At 48.8% G+C, this 12649-nt stretch overlaps 1 protein-coding gene across 6 annotated transcripts in view; it reads right to left on the bottom strand.

The window, feature by feature from the left end:
- The window catches only part of Csnk1d (casein kinase 1 delta), a 29930-nt gene extending 18832 nt beyond the window's left edge, over positions 1-11098 (bottom strand). For 4 of the 6 annotated variants that reach the window (XR_012438395.1, XR_012438394.1, XR_012438396.1 and 1 more), the window contains exons 1-2: positions 10712-11098; positions 3940-4050 (exon numbers count right to left, since the gene is read on the bottom strand). Coding sequence is in view for 3 of the 6 variants with exons in the window: in XM_020188296.2 (XP_020043885.1) it covers positions 3940-4050; positions 10712-10787 (187 nt within the window). In the remaining 3 variants the exon portion in view is untranslated. The remainder of the gene's footprint in view (positions 1-3939; positions 4051-10711) is intronic. The other 2 variants (XM_020188289.2, XM_020188282.2) reach the window with 1 other exon arrangement.
- Between the last annotated feature and the right edge of the window lie 1551 nt (positions 11099-12649).

Raw genomic sequence — 12649 nt, 5'->3', positions numbered from 1 at the left:
CCAACTGAAGTCCAAACCTACACCCAGCAATGAAAAGCACTGGGAATAGCAGAACTTGTTAGTGTAATCTTCTGTGGAGAATAACTGTTTCTCTACACAAACAGCACTGTTGACTCACCAGTGGTCCCTCTCTCTCCAACAAGTTTTAATGCATCCCTGCCACCACTCATTCTAAAGCTGGCCAAAAGGCTCTTCAAGCATGTTCTCTTATGCTCCTGACGTGGGCCAGCCACACATTCCAACCTCTCCTGAGCCCTATCTGCTCCAGCCTTAGAATCAGCTACTTTTCCAAGCAGTCTGGGCTTCTTGGTGGGGTAGGGCACCAAGAAACCATAAGAGGCCCAGGCTTGTCACTACTTCTAGGCCCTGTATCCAGAATGACACTGCTTTAATCAGGACAGCTCTACATACAGCAAGATATGGTATCTATAGGGCAAATACCTCTTCTTTGGGAGTGTTATTATTAATCTTGGCCTTTCACTACTCTTCTCTCTGAATTCTAGTCTTCTTGTTCTACAGGAAAAACTGCTGGATTTTGACAGGAATTTAAGAATGCTCCTGCTAATGCAGGGTGAAGAACCTTCTAGCTACAGGCTGATAACTGTCACTCTGTGAAACCAAACATCTCCTATCAACAAAATCTGGAATCCAAAGCGGATCTGTGCCTGAGAAGTGTTGTTTCTCATGTTTTTGCAGGAACAATCGAAGCCAGTGGATTAAAGGAGAGACAACCATGACTTGGGGGTAGCTACTGCCATTTGTAGTTGTGAACATGGATGCATTACCTTCATGGGGCCCAAGGCACGTATCGGGGTGAAAAACTGGGGGCAGGGTTGTTTCAATGTAAATGTAGGGACTCAGCATTAATTCAAGTAAAAAAAAGTTCATTAACTTTCCAGCAATTCAGCTTTTAAATCATTAAACCTGTCAAATGTTTCTGGACAATGCCACTGTTTAGATATTGAAACTCAGATATTATAGCTCAGTGGTAAGGCGTTTGTCTAACATGGGCTAGGTTCTGGATTTGATTCAAACACCACAAAACAACCCTCACTCCCAATTCTCCTGGAAAACAGAAATGGTAAAGGGCCAGTGGAAACAAACTGGACTCCACAAAGGAGTTGGGGTCTTTCTCAAGGAGGTGAGGGATCATGGTCACCTGCTCTAACACTCAAGATATTTTACATGTCACACATGGTTCTCTGACATAAAATAGTTCACAACAGAAAGATTATGTTCTGGGTATGGCAGTGCATGCTCAGAATCCCATTACTCAGGAGGCTGAGGCAGGAGGACCCAGAGTTCCAGGCCAGCACAGGCTACATAGTGAGACCCTGTCTCAAACAACAACATCATCTTCCATTCCCCACGTTCTATATAACCTCCTGTAACCCAAACCAGCCATGTTAGTCTTGACCAGAAGCAGCTGTGAATTCAATAAATGTTCTCTGCTGAGGGACTGTGGAGGAAGGGAATAATATAAAGCTACTTTGGAGCATGTTAGGATTGGACTGCAATTATGGTGATCTCCAGGTCTTATACAGTAGCGTGCATTGTAGATAAAAACTTGCTGTCTTCAAGTCTTTCACCAACGTAAGTAACTCTAGTTCATTTCTATTTTAGCTTTTATTTAACCTATTGTCCTGACCAGATTTTGGATGGGTGGAAGTACCTGGGCATACCCTGAGGCTGAGTGCCACAGGGCAAAACATTTGTCCTTTGGGAAGTCACCCAAAGGACAAAAACTGTACCTATTTCCTCACTCATAGTACAGGGCTAAAGATGCCAGCACCTTACAACACAGGAACTGCATGGTTCCCTAAGGCTGGCTCTTCCCTCAGGTAGGTGTGTAGACAGTCCAAGTACAGCAGATCTGCAGCCAGACACTGTTACACCATCAGCACCTACAAGTTTCCTGGATGATTCCCAGGCTACAACAAGCAACAACCACTCAGCTCTGTGTTTTCTCTCCTGGTAGCCTAAGACGACCACCATAAGCAATATCAGGACAACCAGAGGTGTTTGCTGTCCCTTTCAGAAGAATGCAAAAACAATTCACATCCACCTACATACAGGAGATACATGGCAAAAGGATGGATGACAGCAAAACCTGGGTTTCAGACAAAGTGAACTCCCCTGTCCTGTATCTGCTGGAATGTATTCAATGAACAACTGCCAGAATTTCATACCCTTCTTTCCTGGAAACAAAGTGTTTCCTAAATTATCCCTTTACTTTGAGGTATCCACAAAAGGAGTAAAACCCAACCCAAGTCTGGGGAACAGCATAAAAAACACTGGTAAGAGAAAGCCCTGAACATAACTGGGGTTCTGTTCTTTAGCCAGCAAAGCAATGAATGATATCCACAAAAAACAGCAGTGGTGCTGGGGTTGACAGATTTGTTCTGAACCCAACACATTCCTTTCTAGCCAATGTTTGACTGCTTCATCAGTGTCCATTCTGGGCTCTGAGGAGCTGCTTTTCTTCCCTTTCTGCTCAGGTACCCCAGTCCTTGTAGAAACTTTACTCCTTAGCACACTGCTTAATCCTGAGTCATTTGGTCCTATACTCTAATGCCACAATCTTAAAAGCTATGTAGACTATTAGCCCCCAGTGCTCTGAGAAACATGTCTTACTGAGGGCCATGAGACTGCAGGCATGTGGGACTGGTCTCTGCTGACCGACCGCTCTTAGGAACAACAGTATGTGTATGGGGTCACCAGAGAGTTTGTATCCCCATGGTCTCTCTGGTCTCAAGGCCCAGGATGGAGCACACTGGAAACCACTGTCTAAGATGGACACGCAGGACCATTTGTGCTCTGAGATGTATCTGCTGCCAAAGACGTTTTGTTACAGAAATGTGAGTTTCTAGTAGTACCACAGATTAAATTGCTTTTGCTGAGTGAGAGAAGACATCAAAAAGTCAAACCAATACCTCCCTCCCTCCCGGCCACTGGGAAAAAAAAAAAAAAAGTGCCAATAAAAACAATGCAGAAAGAGTGAAGGGTTCCCCTCCATCCTTCCAACTATGACAGCACCATGGCATCTTCTGACAGAAGGGTCTGCACAGAGCACAGGGCACAGCCGTTCTTCAAGAACAAAGCCTGTTCAAAAGTAGGCTCCCACACTTGGGTCAAGGCTGGGCCTTCAAATTTCTGTTGGTGAAACTCATCCTTCACAATGCTGTTATGTCTTCACAGCTCTAATATTTCCAAATGAAATTCTCTCCTGCTCCATTAGTCCAATTATTTTAAAGTTCAGAGAACGCTAAGATAGGAGCTCTGTTTGCACATCTGACTTTAGGTACTCCAAGTCTTGGGGCAAGTTAACTCAACTGAAATGGTGACTGAGCTGGAAGAGGTCACAGAGGCTGCTGAGTTCAAAGCTTCTGCATTATCCAAGAGAAAACCAGAACCCAGGAGAGTTTGAAGGTGCACCCCAAAGCTGTAAGGAAAGTGTGTGACCCAGCAGAGAACATACTCAGGGACCACACCTCAGGATGACCCTACGGTGTGACACGCCATCACAGGTGGCATGTGCCATAATAAGTAGATCTGTTTGAGAGAATTTTTTTTTGGGGGGGGGGGGTGGGCAGCAATGGTGTTTGAACTTGGGCCTCACTCTTGCTAGGGAGGCACTTGAATCACTGCCAGCCCCAATGTGTTTATTCTGAAATTCACACAAATCTTGAACTTGAAAGACATTATTACCTAAGGGGATGCTAAGGAAGGCACTATTTAAGCAAAAAGCCTAAGGCTGTGCTTCTTTTTGTTGAGTGAGGCCTTCTGTATCTAAGCCAGTCTCTGCATAAAGCCACAACTTGGTCAAGGGTGTGGACGGACATCTTTCCTCCCCCTAAACTCCAAAAATGAACCAGAAACTTTAATTTGTACACTTTCTCCCTTGTCACACAAAACAATTCCATCAGGTAAAGAACATACCTCCTCCCTGCATCATTTTGTAGATTTTGCTCTCAATGTGGAGCTGAGGATGTTTGGTTTTGACACATTCAAGCTTGATGGCAACTTCTTCTCCTGCAGCAATGTCCGTACCTTGGCAAAGAAAGAAAACCAGAAAATTAACTATTCAACATAACCCAACATTATGGCTCATTGCAGAAAGGATGAACACTATTTGACATCCCTTATGGATTTTTTTTCTTTTGGAGGTGGGGGTGGTGGTAGTAGAGGTGCTGGGGATTGGACCCAGGGGCTTGTACATACTAGACTCTACCACTGAGCTACATCCCCAGCCCTGACAAGCACTAGTTGGAATTTTCTGTGGAAAGTTATCCTTATTAAAAATGTACAGGAAAGTCTATTTGCTATTTCATCACTTGCTTCCACCTGTACCCACTCCAGCCAGTCACCACAGCCACAGGCCCCATCCTTTCTGCCCTGAGTCTTTCAGTTGGCCCCAGCACTCACCTACCCAAGGCACACCATGGTGGAGTTCCAGGCTGTTTCTCTGTGCTGCCTTGATAGGCCTTTGGGAGTTGTCTGACTCCCCCTCTATGAGGAAGGCTGGGTTTTTACCATCCACCTCCTCCCTCCCAGTCTCAGTCCAGTCATGTGCATCATCCACCCATGTGCATCTCAAGTCCGGCAGTTCTCAGGTGGTTTCAGTTCCCACACAATGTATGAGTTATCTCCAACCCAACCATCACAGGCCTCAAAGACCCTCAAGCAGGCCCAGGGATACCCCTCTTTGCTTACTGAGGACATTACACCAGAAGAACAGACTCTCTTCTCAAGGCCCCACTGACACTGCCTACAAAACACACACTGGGCACATAATTTTGTTTCTGGCGAATACCATGATGACTAGTTTGTGAGTATGGAGGCAAAATAACAAATTTTACTTTCTCCTGGGCCAGGCATGGTGGCGTACACCTGTAATCCCAACACTCAAGAGGTAGAGGCAGGAAGATCAAGGTTCAGTCTCCTGGGCTACCTAGGGTAGTAAGATCCTATCTCAAAAAAAAAAAAAAAAAAGCCGGGTGCTGGTGGCTCAATGCCTGTAATCCTAGCTACTTAGGAGGCAGAGATCAGGAGGATCACGGTTTGAAGCCAGCCTGGGCAAATAGTTCACAAGACCTTATCTTGAAAAACCCTTCATAAAAATAGGTGGAGTGGCTCAGGGTGAAGGACATGAGTTCAAGCCCCAGTACCTCAAAACAAAAACAAAAAAAGTAAAAATGTGCTCCCAAGTCCACCCCTGGTTCAAAGTCCCCCTCCTTATAACATGATGCTTCCAAGAGCTTTGAGAACAGAAACCAAGTCTCATGCTGCATGCCTAGTCCTCCTCTCCCTTCACAGCATCCTGAGGTCCTGAGCAGAAAACACTTCCATCTGTCCCAGGAGTGTGGTTATTTAAAAAGGAATTAACAAGGGCAGACCATGGGAGACTTTTTACTGAGGCTAGCCTTTGGTGAAGTCACTTTTATCGATCAAGCTGGGGGTAGGGATCTGCCATGCATTTCACAGACAGCTGAGGAAACAAATAGGTTAACAATCACACAGCACTTTTGGGTCCCAGGTGAAAAGTGGAGCAAGGCCAACAAGCATCAGGACAACCCAACCCACACTGTCCAGTGAGAATCCAAGAACCATTGAACAGTCATTTTGGTCTGCTCAGTTATACCAAGCAAACATGGGCTCAAACTGCACTGCCAGTGCTGCAGATCCATAGGAATAACCACATCTGATCCTGCCAGTGAACATTCTAGACTTAAGAACTTCACTTACCATTCAACAAAGACTATTTGGGGCAGTGAAAAGACAGGTAATACATCTTATTCTTCCTGCCTACAGCCAGGACAATCTATCCAATTACAAGAGAAATGACTTCATCTGAAATGTACTTGCAGATGAAAAATGACCTCTGAGTTCCTTTAAGGACTTGAACTCACCAGCTGGGAGGGATAGTGACTCATCTCACTAGTTACATCAGTGACTCCCTGCACCCCAATACAGCACCACCACCCTTGCCAGCTGGCAGGTCCACAGTGACAGGACAATCTGGGGCCAACCAGCCTACTAGACCAGGATCTTCAGGAAGGTTGAGGACAACTCAAGCTCCACTCTTCTGTGGCTGGTAAAGCTTACATCTGACAGTCAGCCCTGCAATAATAACAGTCTTGGGGACAAAATGACCACTGGCAACTCTAGAACACAGTATGAATTACATCCTTTCACGGCACCAAGGCCATATGCTATCTACAGGACCAGATAGGAATGTTGCAGCAAGTCTGATGACCAGCTGGAGAGGAGTGGCTGGACATAGGCTCTACAAGCATGTGAGGGTAGCACACACTCCCAGGTCTCCTCCAGGGAGACCTTTCCTACTTACCGTGTAGAAAAGACCAAGCAGCAAGTTCTGTGCATCCTGATACCAATGCAGACCAGGTCTGTAGATCTGTAGTTCTAGTCTACCTCCCCAGCCCTCCTAGCAATGCAACTCAAAGTCTAATCCTCACACTGCCACCAATCCACCACAGGACAAATACAGGACAAGGAAGCACCATGGAATGCTAATAGCAGTTTAGCATCCCTGCAATATTTTAATCTTATTTAATAAAAGTTGTGGACTGCAATAGTTTGGGAAATTACAAAACGTGGTCCTGTGCCATAGATAAGTCCAAGAAGGGAATTGAGTGTTTAAAAAAATGCCACTGAGCTCTGGGTAACAGAACAAGTCAAAATGCTTACTCAGGATGTCTGTTTATACTAAGGACATTTATCACCTGAACAACCTCAATGTTTTTGTGCAGTTCAACAATCCTGGTCTGCTGATAGGGCTCCTTTGTTAGGCACCAATGTTGGCCTGTGTTTTGACACAGGATAATGCGAGTTCTAGAAAAACAAAATTATGTTCCTTCAGTGGAGGAGACAAAAAAGCAACTAGTGAATTTTGTGAACCTAACCCAGGTGTGACCCTATATTGAGACAGGAAGGGTACTTTGAATGACCAGTCTAAATGCTGGTAATTCCCACTTAAGGCTGTTTGGTCAACAAGGAAATAGCGAGCTGCCTTGGAACAGCAGGGCAAAGGTTATCTCACAAGCCAACTGATGGAAGGGTTGTGTGGAGCAGCATTGAGACTACTCATTAGAAAAGCTCCAGGTACAGCACAATTCCAAGGTAGAGGGAGCCATGGCTCTAAGCGTTCTGGAAGGTGCAGTGAGAGGAGGTGGCAGCTCTGCTCTCATGGCCAGCTAAGATCCAGAAGCTCTACTGTGTGCCAGACACCCTGCACATTCCCTCTCAGGAGATATCAAGACAGTGAGGGGTGAAAACCAGAGATGAAGAGGTTAGGAAGGTTTAGTTCTCAAAGAATGCATAAGCACATGATAAAGTCCAGCTGTGCTATCCACACAGGTAAGAGATGGACAGGTGAGGCTCTGAGAAACTGGGGTGCCAACAGTACACAAGAAGCTGTCATTCTACCTATCGGGTCCTTAGACCCCAGCCCTTGCTTCCAGAAGACAAATAAGGATGAAAGCAGAGATCAAAGATGCAGTGCTTACCCTGCCTCTCCTGAGCTCAGCACCTGGTAGGCACTCCATCCACACTGCCTAGAAGAACAGAGCTCCACTTACCACACCACCAACCTGGCTTCCAGCTTAGCCCATCCTACACAACCCTTCCCTGAGATACCTACCTGTGTTCCACTGAGCTGGGTCAACACGGTCCACATCAAGAGAACTGGCTGTTCTAAAATATTATCACGCTTAAGTGGCATACTGACGGCAAAAGTGAAAGGTTTTCTGGTTTCCACTGCCTCAAAAATAGTATCGTAAGACTGAAATTGGACTTTCTGAAACCTGACATTTAAGAGATAGCCCAACAATGCTGCTCCCCTTTGAAGGGACAATTTTGAGGAAACGCTAATCTAGTAGCCCTTCTTTCTGTGAGCACAGCAGGCTACCAGAGCAGGCAAATCAACAGGCAACGGCTGTCTTAGTCCATAAGGTGCCATGAACAGAAGGACAGCCTTCCCATGCCCCAAGTTTCACACATCTCGAAGTATAGAATGTCCAAGGTAAAAATCCAAAACCCCGAGTGCAAAACAAGGCAAGTCCCAGTCTAAGAGTGAAGGGCTTTATTTGAAATACCAAAGTGGAGACAGTCACAGTAGAATGTTTGTTATGCAGACTTCCAGATAAGGACCCAATTCCTCAACTTATGTTTAACTGGCTGCCCAAAACAATGATAGAAAACTACGGTATGACTGAGTCAATCTATCCCATAGTCTTCAGATCAGTCCCCAACCCCAGAACCTGCCTTTCTAGCCTGTCTTACTTAAAGCTAACAGAACCATTTTGTGTTTCAGTTCCTCAGTGAGGAGGCTAGAAAGGACAGCAATGTAGGCCAAGAGCCAATGATGATGGAAGAACACTGGTGGTGTTCAACCACCAGTAGAAGCATACCCTAATGTGTTATGGGGGCACTCCAATCCCAGGGTCCCAGAGCTACAGCAATCCATCTCAGAACACACAGAGAAGTCAGAATAGAATTCTGAGGTTAGCCCAACTGTTCAAGTGCCCACTGTGTGCCCAGCATGAGGTGAGGTCCAAGGGATGCAACAGTGAATAAGCACTGTCACCCTCCTCCTCTCCCCACAAAGTCTGCATCATCCATGAGAATTTACATCTCTGAATGACATGTGACAACCATACTACAATTTGATTATTGGAACCAATCTTTGGAAAGCACAAAGCTGTTTGGAAAGGTCTCAGAGAAGAAAAAGTTTCAATATACCTTTTTTTTTTTTTGGCAGTACTGAACTCAGGGCGTACACATGAACCATTCCATCAGCCCTTTTTTTGTGAAGGGTTTTTTCAAAATAGAGTCTCTCGGAACTATTTGCCCAGACTGGCTTCAAACCACGATCCTCCTGATCTCTGCCTCCTCAGTAGTTAGGATTACAGAAACAGGTGTGAGCCACCGGTGCCTGCCTTTTCTTGTTTTTTTTTAAGGCAATATACCTACTTTTTGAGGCCTGCAAAAGGGTGGCCAATGGAATGACTTTTCAATCCAATTTCCGGATCCCAAAGTTAAAACTTTTGCCAAAATCTATTTTTCTATAAATAAATCAAACAGCTTTCATTTACCCAGCACTTTTGCCTCCCAAAACACTGCCAGGAAGGCAATTGGCTGACTACTTAGTTATAAATATTTAAATAGCAAAACCTAAATGTTTCTGAAACACATTTTACTTGGCAGGTTCAAAGGCATCGACATGGCACACGGAGGCTACCCTGTATGTGAACCAGGCACCAAAAAGTACCAAAGTACTTGTGAGTTACCCCAACAGGGCATTTTATCCCAAAAAGGACATGGGAGCTCTCAAACTTGCATCTGAAAAGCAAAGCCTGAGGCACTGCTGACGACTGACCCTTGACAGATGTGCCAGCCAAACAAATGCATAAGCTGGCCTGCTCAACAAACACGTTTACCCCCAAACTTAGGCAAAGGTCCCTCTCTCTGCACACTGGACTGTCAGGCTGCAAGCTCTCAAGTTCAGGAGGTCTGGAATAATTTACGCACAATATAATTCCACTAAGAAATGTAGAAAAAGTAATTTATTTAAAATTTCCAAACAGAAGATTTAAGCCAACCTTTTATTACACAGGTGTGTATGTGCATATCCTACCCCTAGTTATGTGACAAATCCTAAGAGTCAAAAGTCATGAAAACTTTCTCCTCAACCTTTTAACACACTCCGGTCTCATTCACCTATTCATTTCCAGGGACTGAATATTCACTTAGCTGCTCAACATGTACCCACTCTATGACCACTCCAAGACCAGGCATGGTCCTAGCTCAAAGGGAGTATTTTCAGTCTTTCTGTTCAGAACTAAGGTAGCAGCCAGGAGCGGCATGCAGGCCCCTCTAGTGGATCAGTTAACTAGAGATGCCATCGACGAAAAGGGGAGCAGCAGCCGGCCACAAGGAACCCTCAGAACGCAGCACTGCGTTTCCCCCATTTGACTGGGACACTCCCCACCTCCATACCGCATTCAGGTTGTTTTGACATTTTCCCCCACGTGTGCAAGACGCAGGGTCAGCCTGCTGGGGGAGGATGGCAGCCAGCACCAGACTGGCTGCAGAGGAGAGCATGGCCTTTGTTTACTGCGGTGACCTTAGGTGGGGGGAGGAAGCTGACGCCCGGCCCCGAGGCCCAGGCCCTGCCCCCTCCCGGGCCCCACCCCCGGCCTGCTGCCCCTCCCCCCAGCCCCACTGCCCCCGCCCAAGCCCGCTGTCCAGGGCCTACTGCCCCTCTCCGGGGCCGTCGGAGCATCCCCCCCAACCGTGCCCCCAAAGCCAACTGTCCCACTGCTTCCTCCAAGCCCCACTGCCCGCCGTCCTCGCTGCCCTCCGGCCCCGCTGTCCCTCTGCTGGGCACGCCGACCCCCCGCAGACCCTTCCTGCGGGCCTCGCTACCCCACTCCCGGGGCTCTCCGGTCACCCTCCCGGGCCCACTGCCCCTCTCCGGGCCCCGCTGCCCTCCCCCCCTCCCCGGTCCACCGCACCCAAGCCCCCCGGCCGCGTTCGCCGAGTGGCCGTTGATCTTCGGTCCTGGCCGGTGGCCCGGCCCGCGGGCTGCGAAGGCACCGAGCGCGGTCCCGGCGGCTCCCGCGCAGGCCCGGGCTTCCCGGCGACCCCGCCCCGCTCCCGAGCGCTCGAGCGGACGGCGGCCGGGCCTCACCGAGATAGATGTCTCCGAAGGAGCCGCTTCCGATCTTGCGGCCCAGCCGGTACCTGTTCCCGACCCTCAGCTCCATGGCGGCGGTGCAGCTAGCTCCTGCCCGCCCGGCCGCTTCCTGGGTCTGCGCTCCGGGAGGCGGCGCCGCTGCTGCCGCTACTGCGGGTCCGCTCCGGCTCCGCCCCCCTCACGGCCCCGCTTTCACCATCGCTTTCCGGCCGCCCCGCCGCTCCCAGCGCCTCAATACGGGGCGGATGGGACAGTCCGAGCGCCGCCGCCACTGCTCCGGCCCCTGCCGGCCCCGCTTGCCCTCTCCCCGCCGCGGATGGACTCGGATCTTCCGGGCCTAAATCCCCCTTCAGCCGCCTAAAGGAGCCGCCGCCATCGCGCTGTGACGTCACTTCCCCTAGCAACCCAGCGGGGCGGGGCCGCGGCGCTCGGGGGCGGGGCCTGGCGCGCCTGCGCAACTACGGCGCTGTGTCTGTTCTCTGTCCCGCGGCCGCGGGCGTGGGACCTATGGCCGCCCGGCCCCTCCCACGTGGTCGCGCTGGGGTTTTTCATTTAGACCCTGGCAGGTGTCGGGGAAGCCAGCCGTTCCTCTCAATATACCTGGGAGGGTCCCCCAGACCCTGCCCTTTGCGGGGGGAAACTGGGTATTCCAATCTGGGCTCAGGGATCACAGGTGTGCAGTTCGCGTTGCAGGAACTGCCTGTCCTGTGCTTTGAGCACCGCAGGACTTCAGTACCTGTGGTTTTCTGCTGCCTTCTCACTTATCAAACGAGGGTGGAGGAAGAATGGTTCTCCCGGAGTCCGAGGTGAGCAGGAAGGTCAATGTTGAAGCCACCAAGGGTGCAGAGGGTGTGGCCCTTGGCCGGGAGGCTGAGTCAACATTTTTATCTGATCTGTACTGGATCTGAACGTTCTTCCTGGTAAAACCAAACAAGGATGCTAAAGTTCAGTCTAACAGGCAGCTTCAAAGATTTCGCTGTCCATTCTGACCACTAGGGAGAGAGCATCCAGAAAAGAAGCCCCCACGCGGGAGGTGTACGCAAACCAAGAGGGGCAGCTCCTGAATGAATGCTTCTCTAAGCCTATCTCCACACCAGCTAAAAACACAGAACCATCCGACAGTCTAATTCCTATTTTTAGACTTCTAACATGCATGGGGCTCTGTGCACAGGGTATAGCGTGGTGTGATGCCTAGTACCATCTCCTGGCTTTGTTCAAGAAAAGCAGTGCAGTGAGTGACCTGCCAGGGCCAGAGCCATAGAGTCTGGTCTTGCCATGCCACATCTTTCCCCTCCACCCCTCCTCCCTCAGTGCTGCAACCCCTGTCCCCACATAGCTGGCAGACATGTTGGGGAGGCAAGCATCAGTTACTGAGCATCACAGAGCAGTGGCTGGAGACCAGGGAGACCAAAAGGTAAACTGAGATCAGTTACTAATGAGTGGTGGCAGTCGGGAACCTCCCAGCTTCTCAGTCTTACAGGACTTAGAGGGTGATTTTGTGAAACTAGTAATAATCTTGGTGGCAGAATTCGCTCATGGCTTTTCTGTTGATGAATAGCACCCAGGACTCCTGCCAGAGAAAACGACGTGTTGAACTGGAAACAGAAGGAATCTGGTGCCCACTCCTTTAGCAGCTCTGGGCTGATCTTGGGCTAGTGTCTACTTCTTGGGGCCTCAATGCCCTGTCTTGAGAAGGGAGCTGAGCACTTGGGGCTGCCCCCAGGCACAAGGGTCTGCCTGCTTCGCCTGTTTATTCTCTTAATTGGTCAGGATAGTCAGCAGACACAATGCCCAATGTTCTTGCTCATGTTTTACTTGGTGGCCATAAGAGGCAGTGCCCAGAAAAGGCCCAGACATGTTGAAGTGTTGCTGCTGGTTTTTTTTTTTTTTTTTTGAGCGATGGGGGGCTGAACTCTAGCCCTTGCACTTGCT

This window comes from Castor canadensis, chromosome 11 (assembly GCF_047511655.1).
Source record: "Castor canadensis chromosome 11, mCasCan1.hap1v2, whole genome shotgun sequence".
Classification (NCBI taxonomy): domain Eukaryota; kingdom Metazoa; phylum Chordata; class Mammalia; order Rodentia; family Castoridae; genus Castor; species Castor canadensis.
Note: the sequence above shows the minus strand (reverse complement) of the source record. Positions and strands in the feature narration are given on the sequence as shown.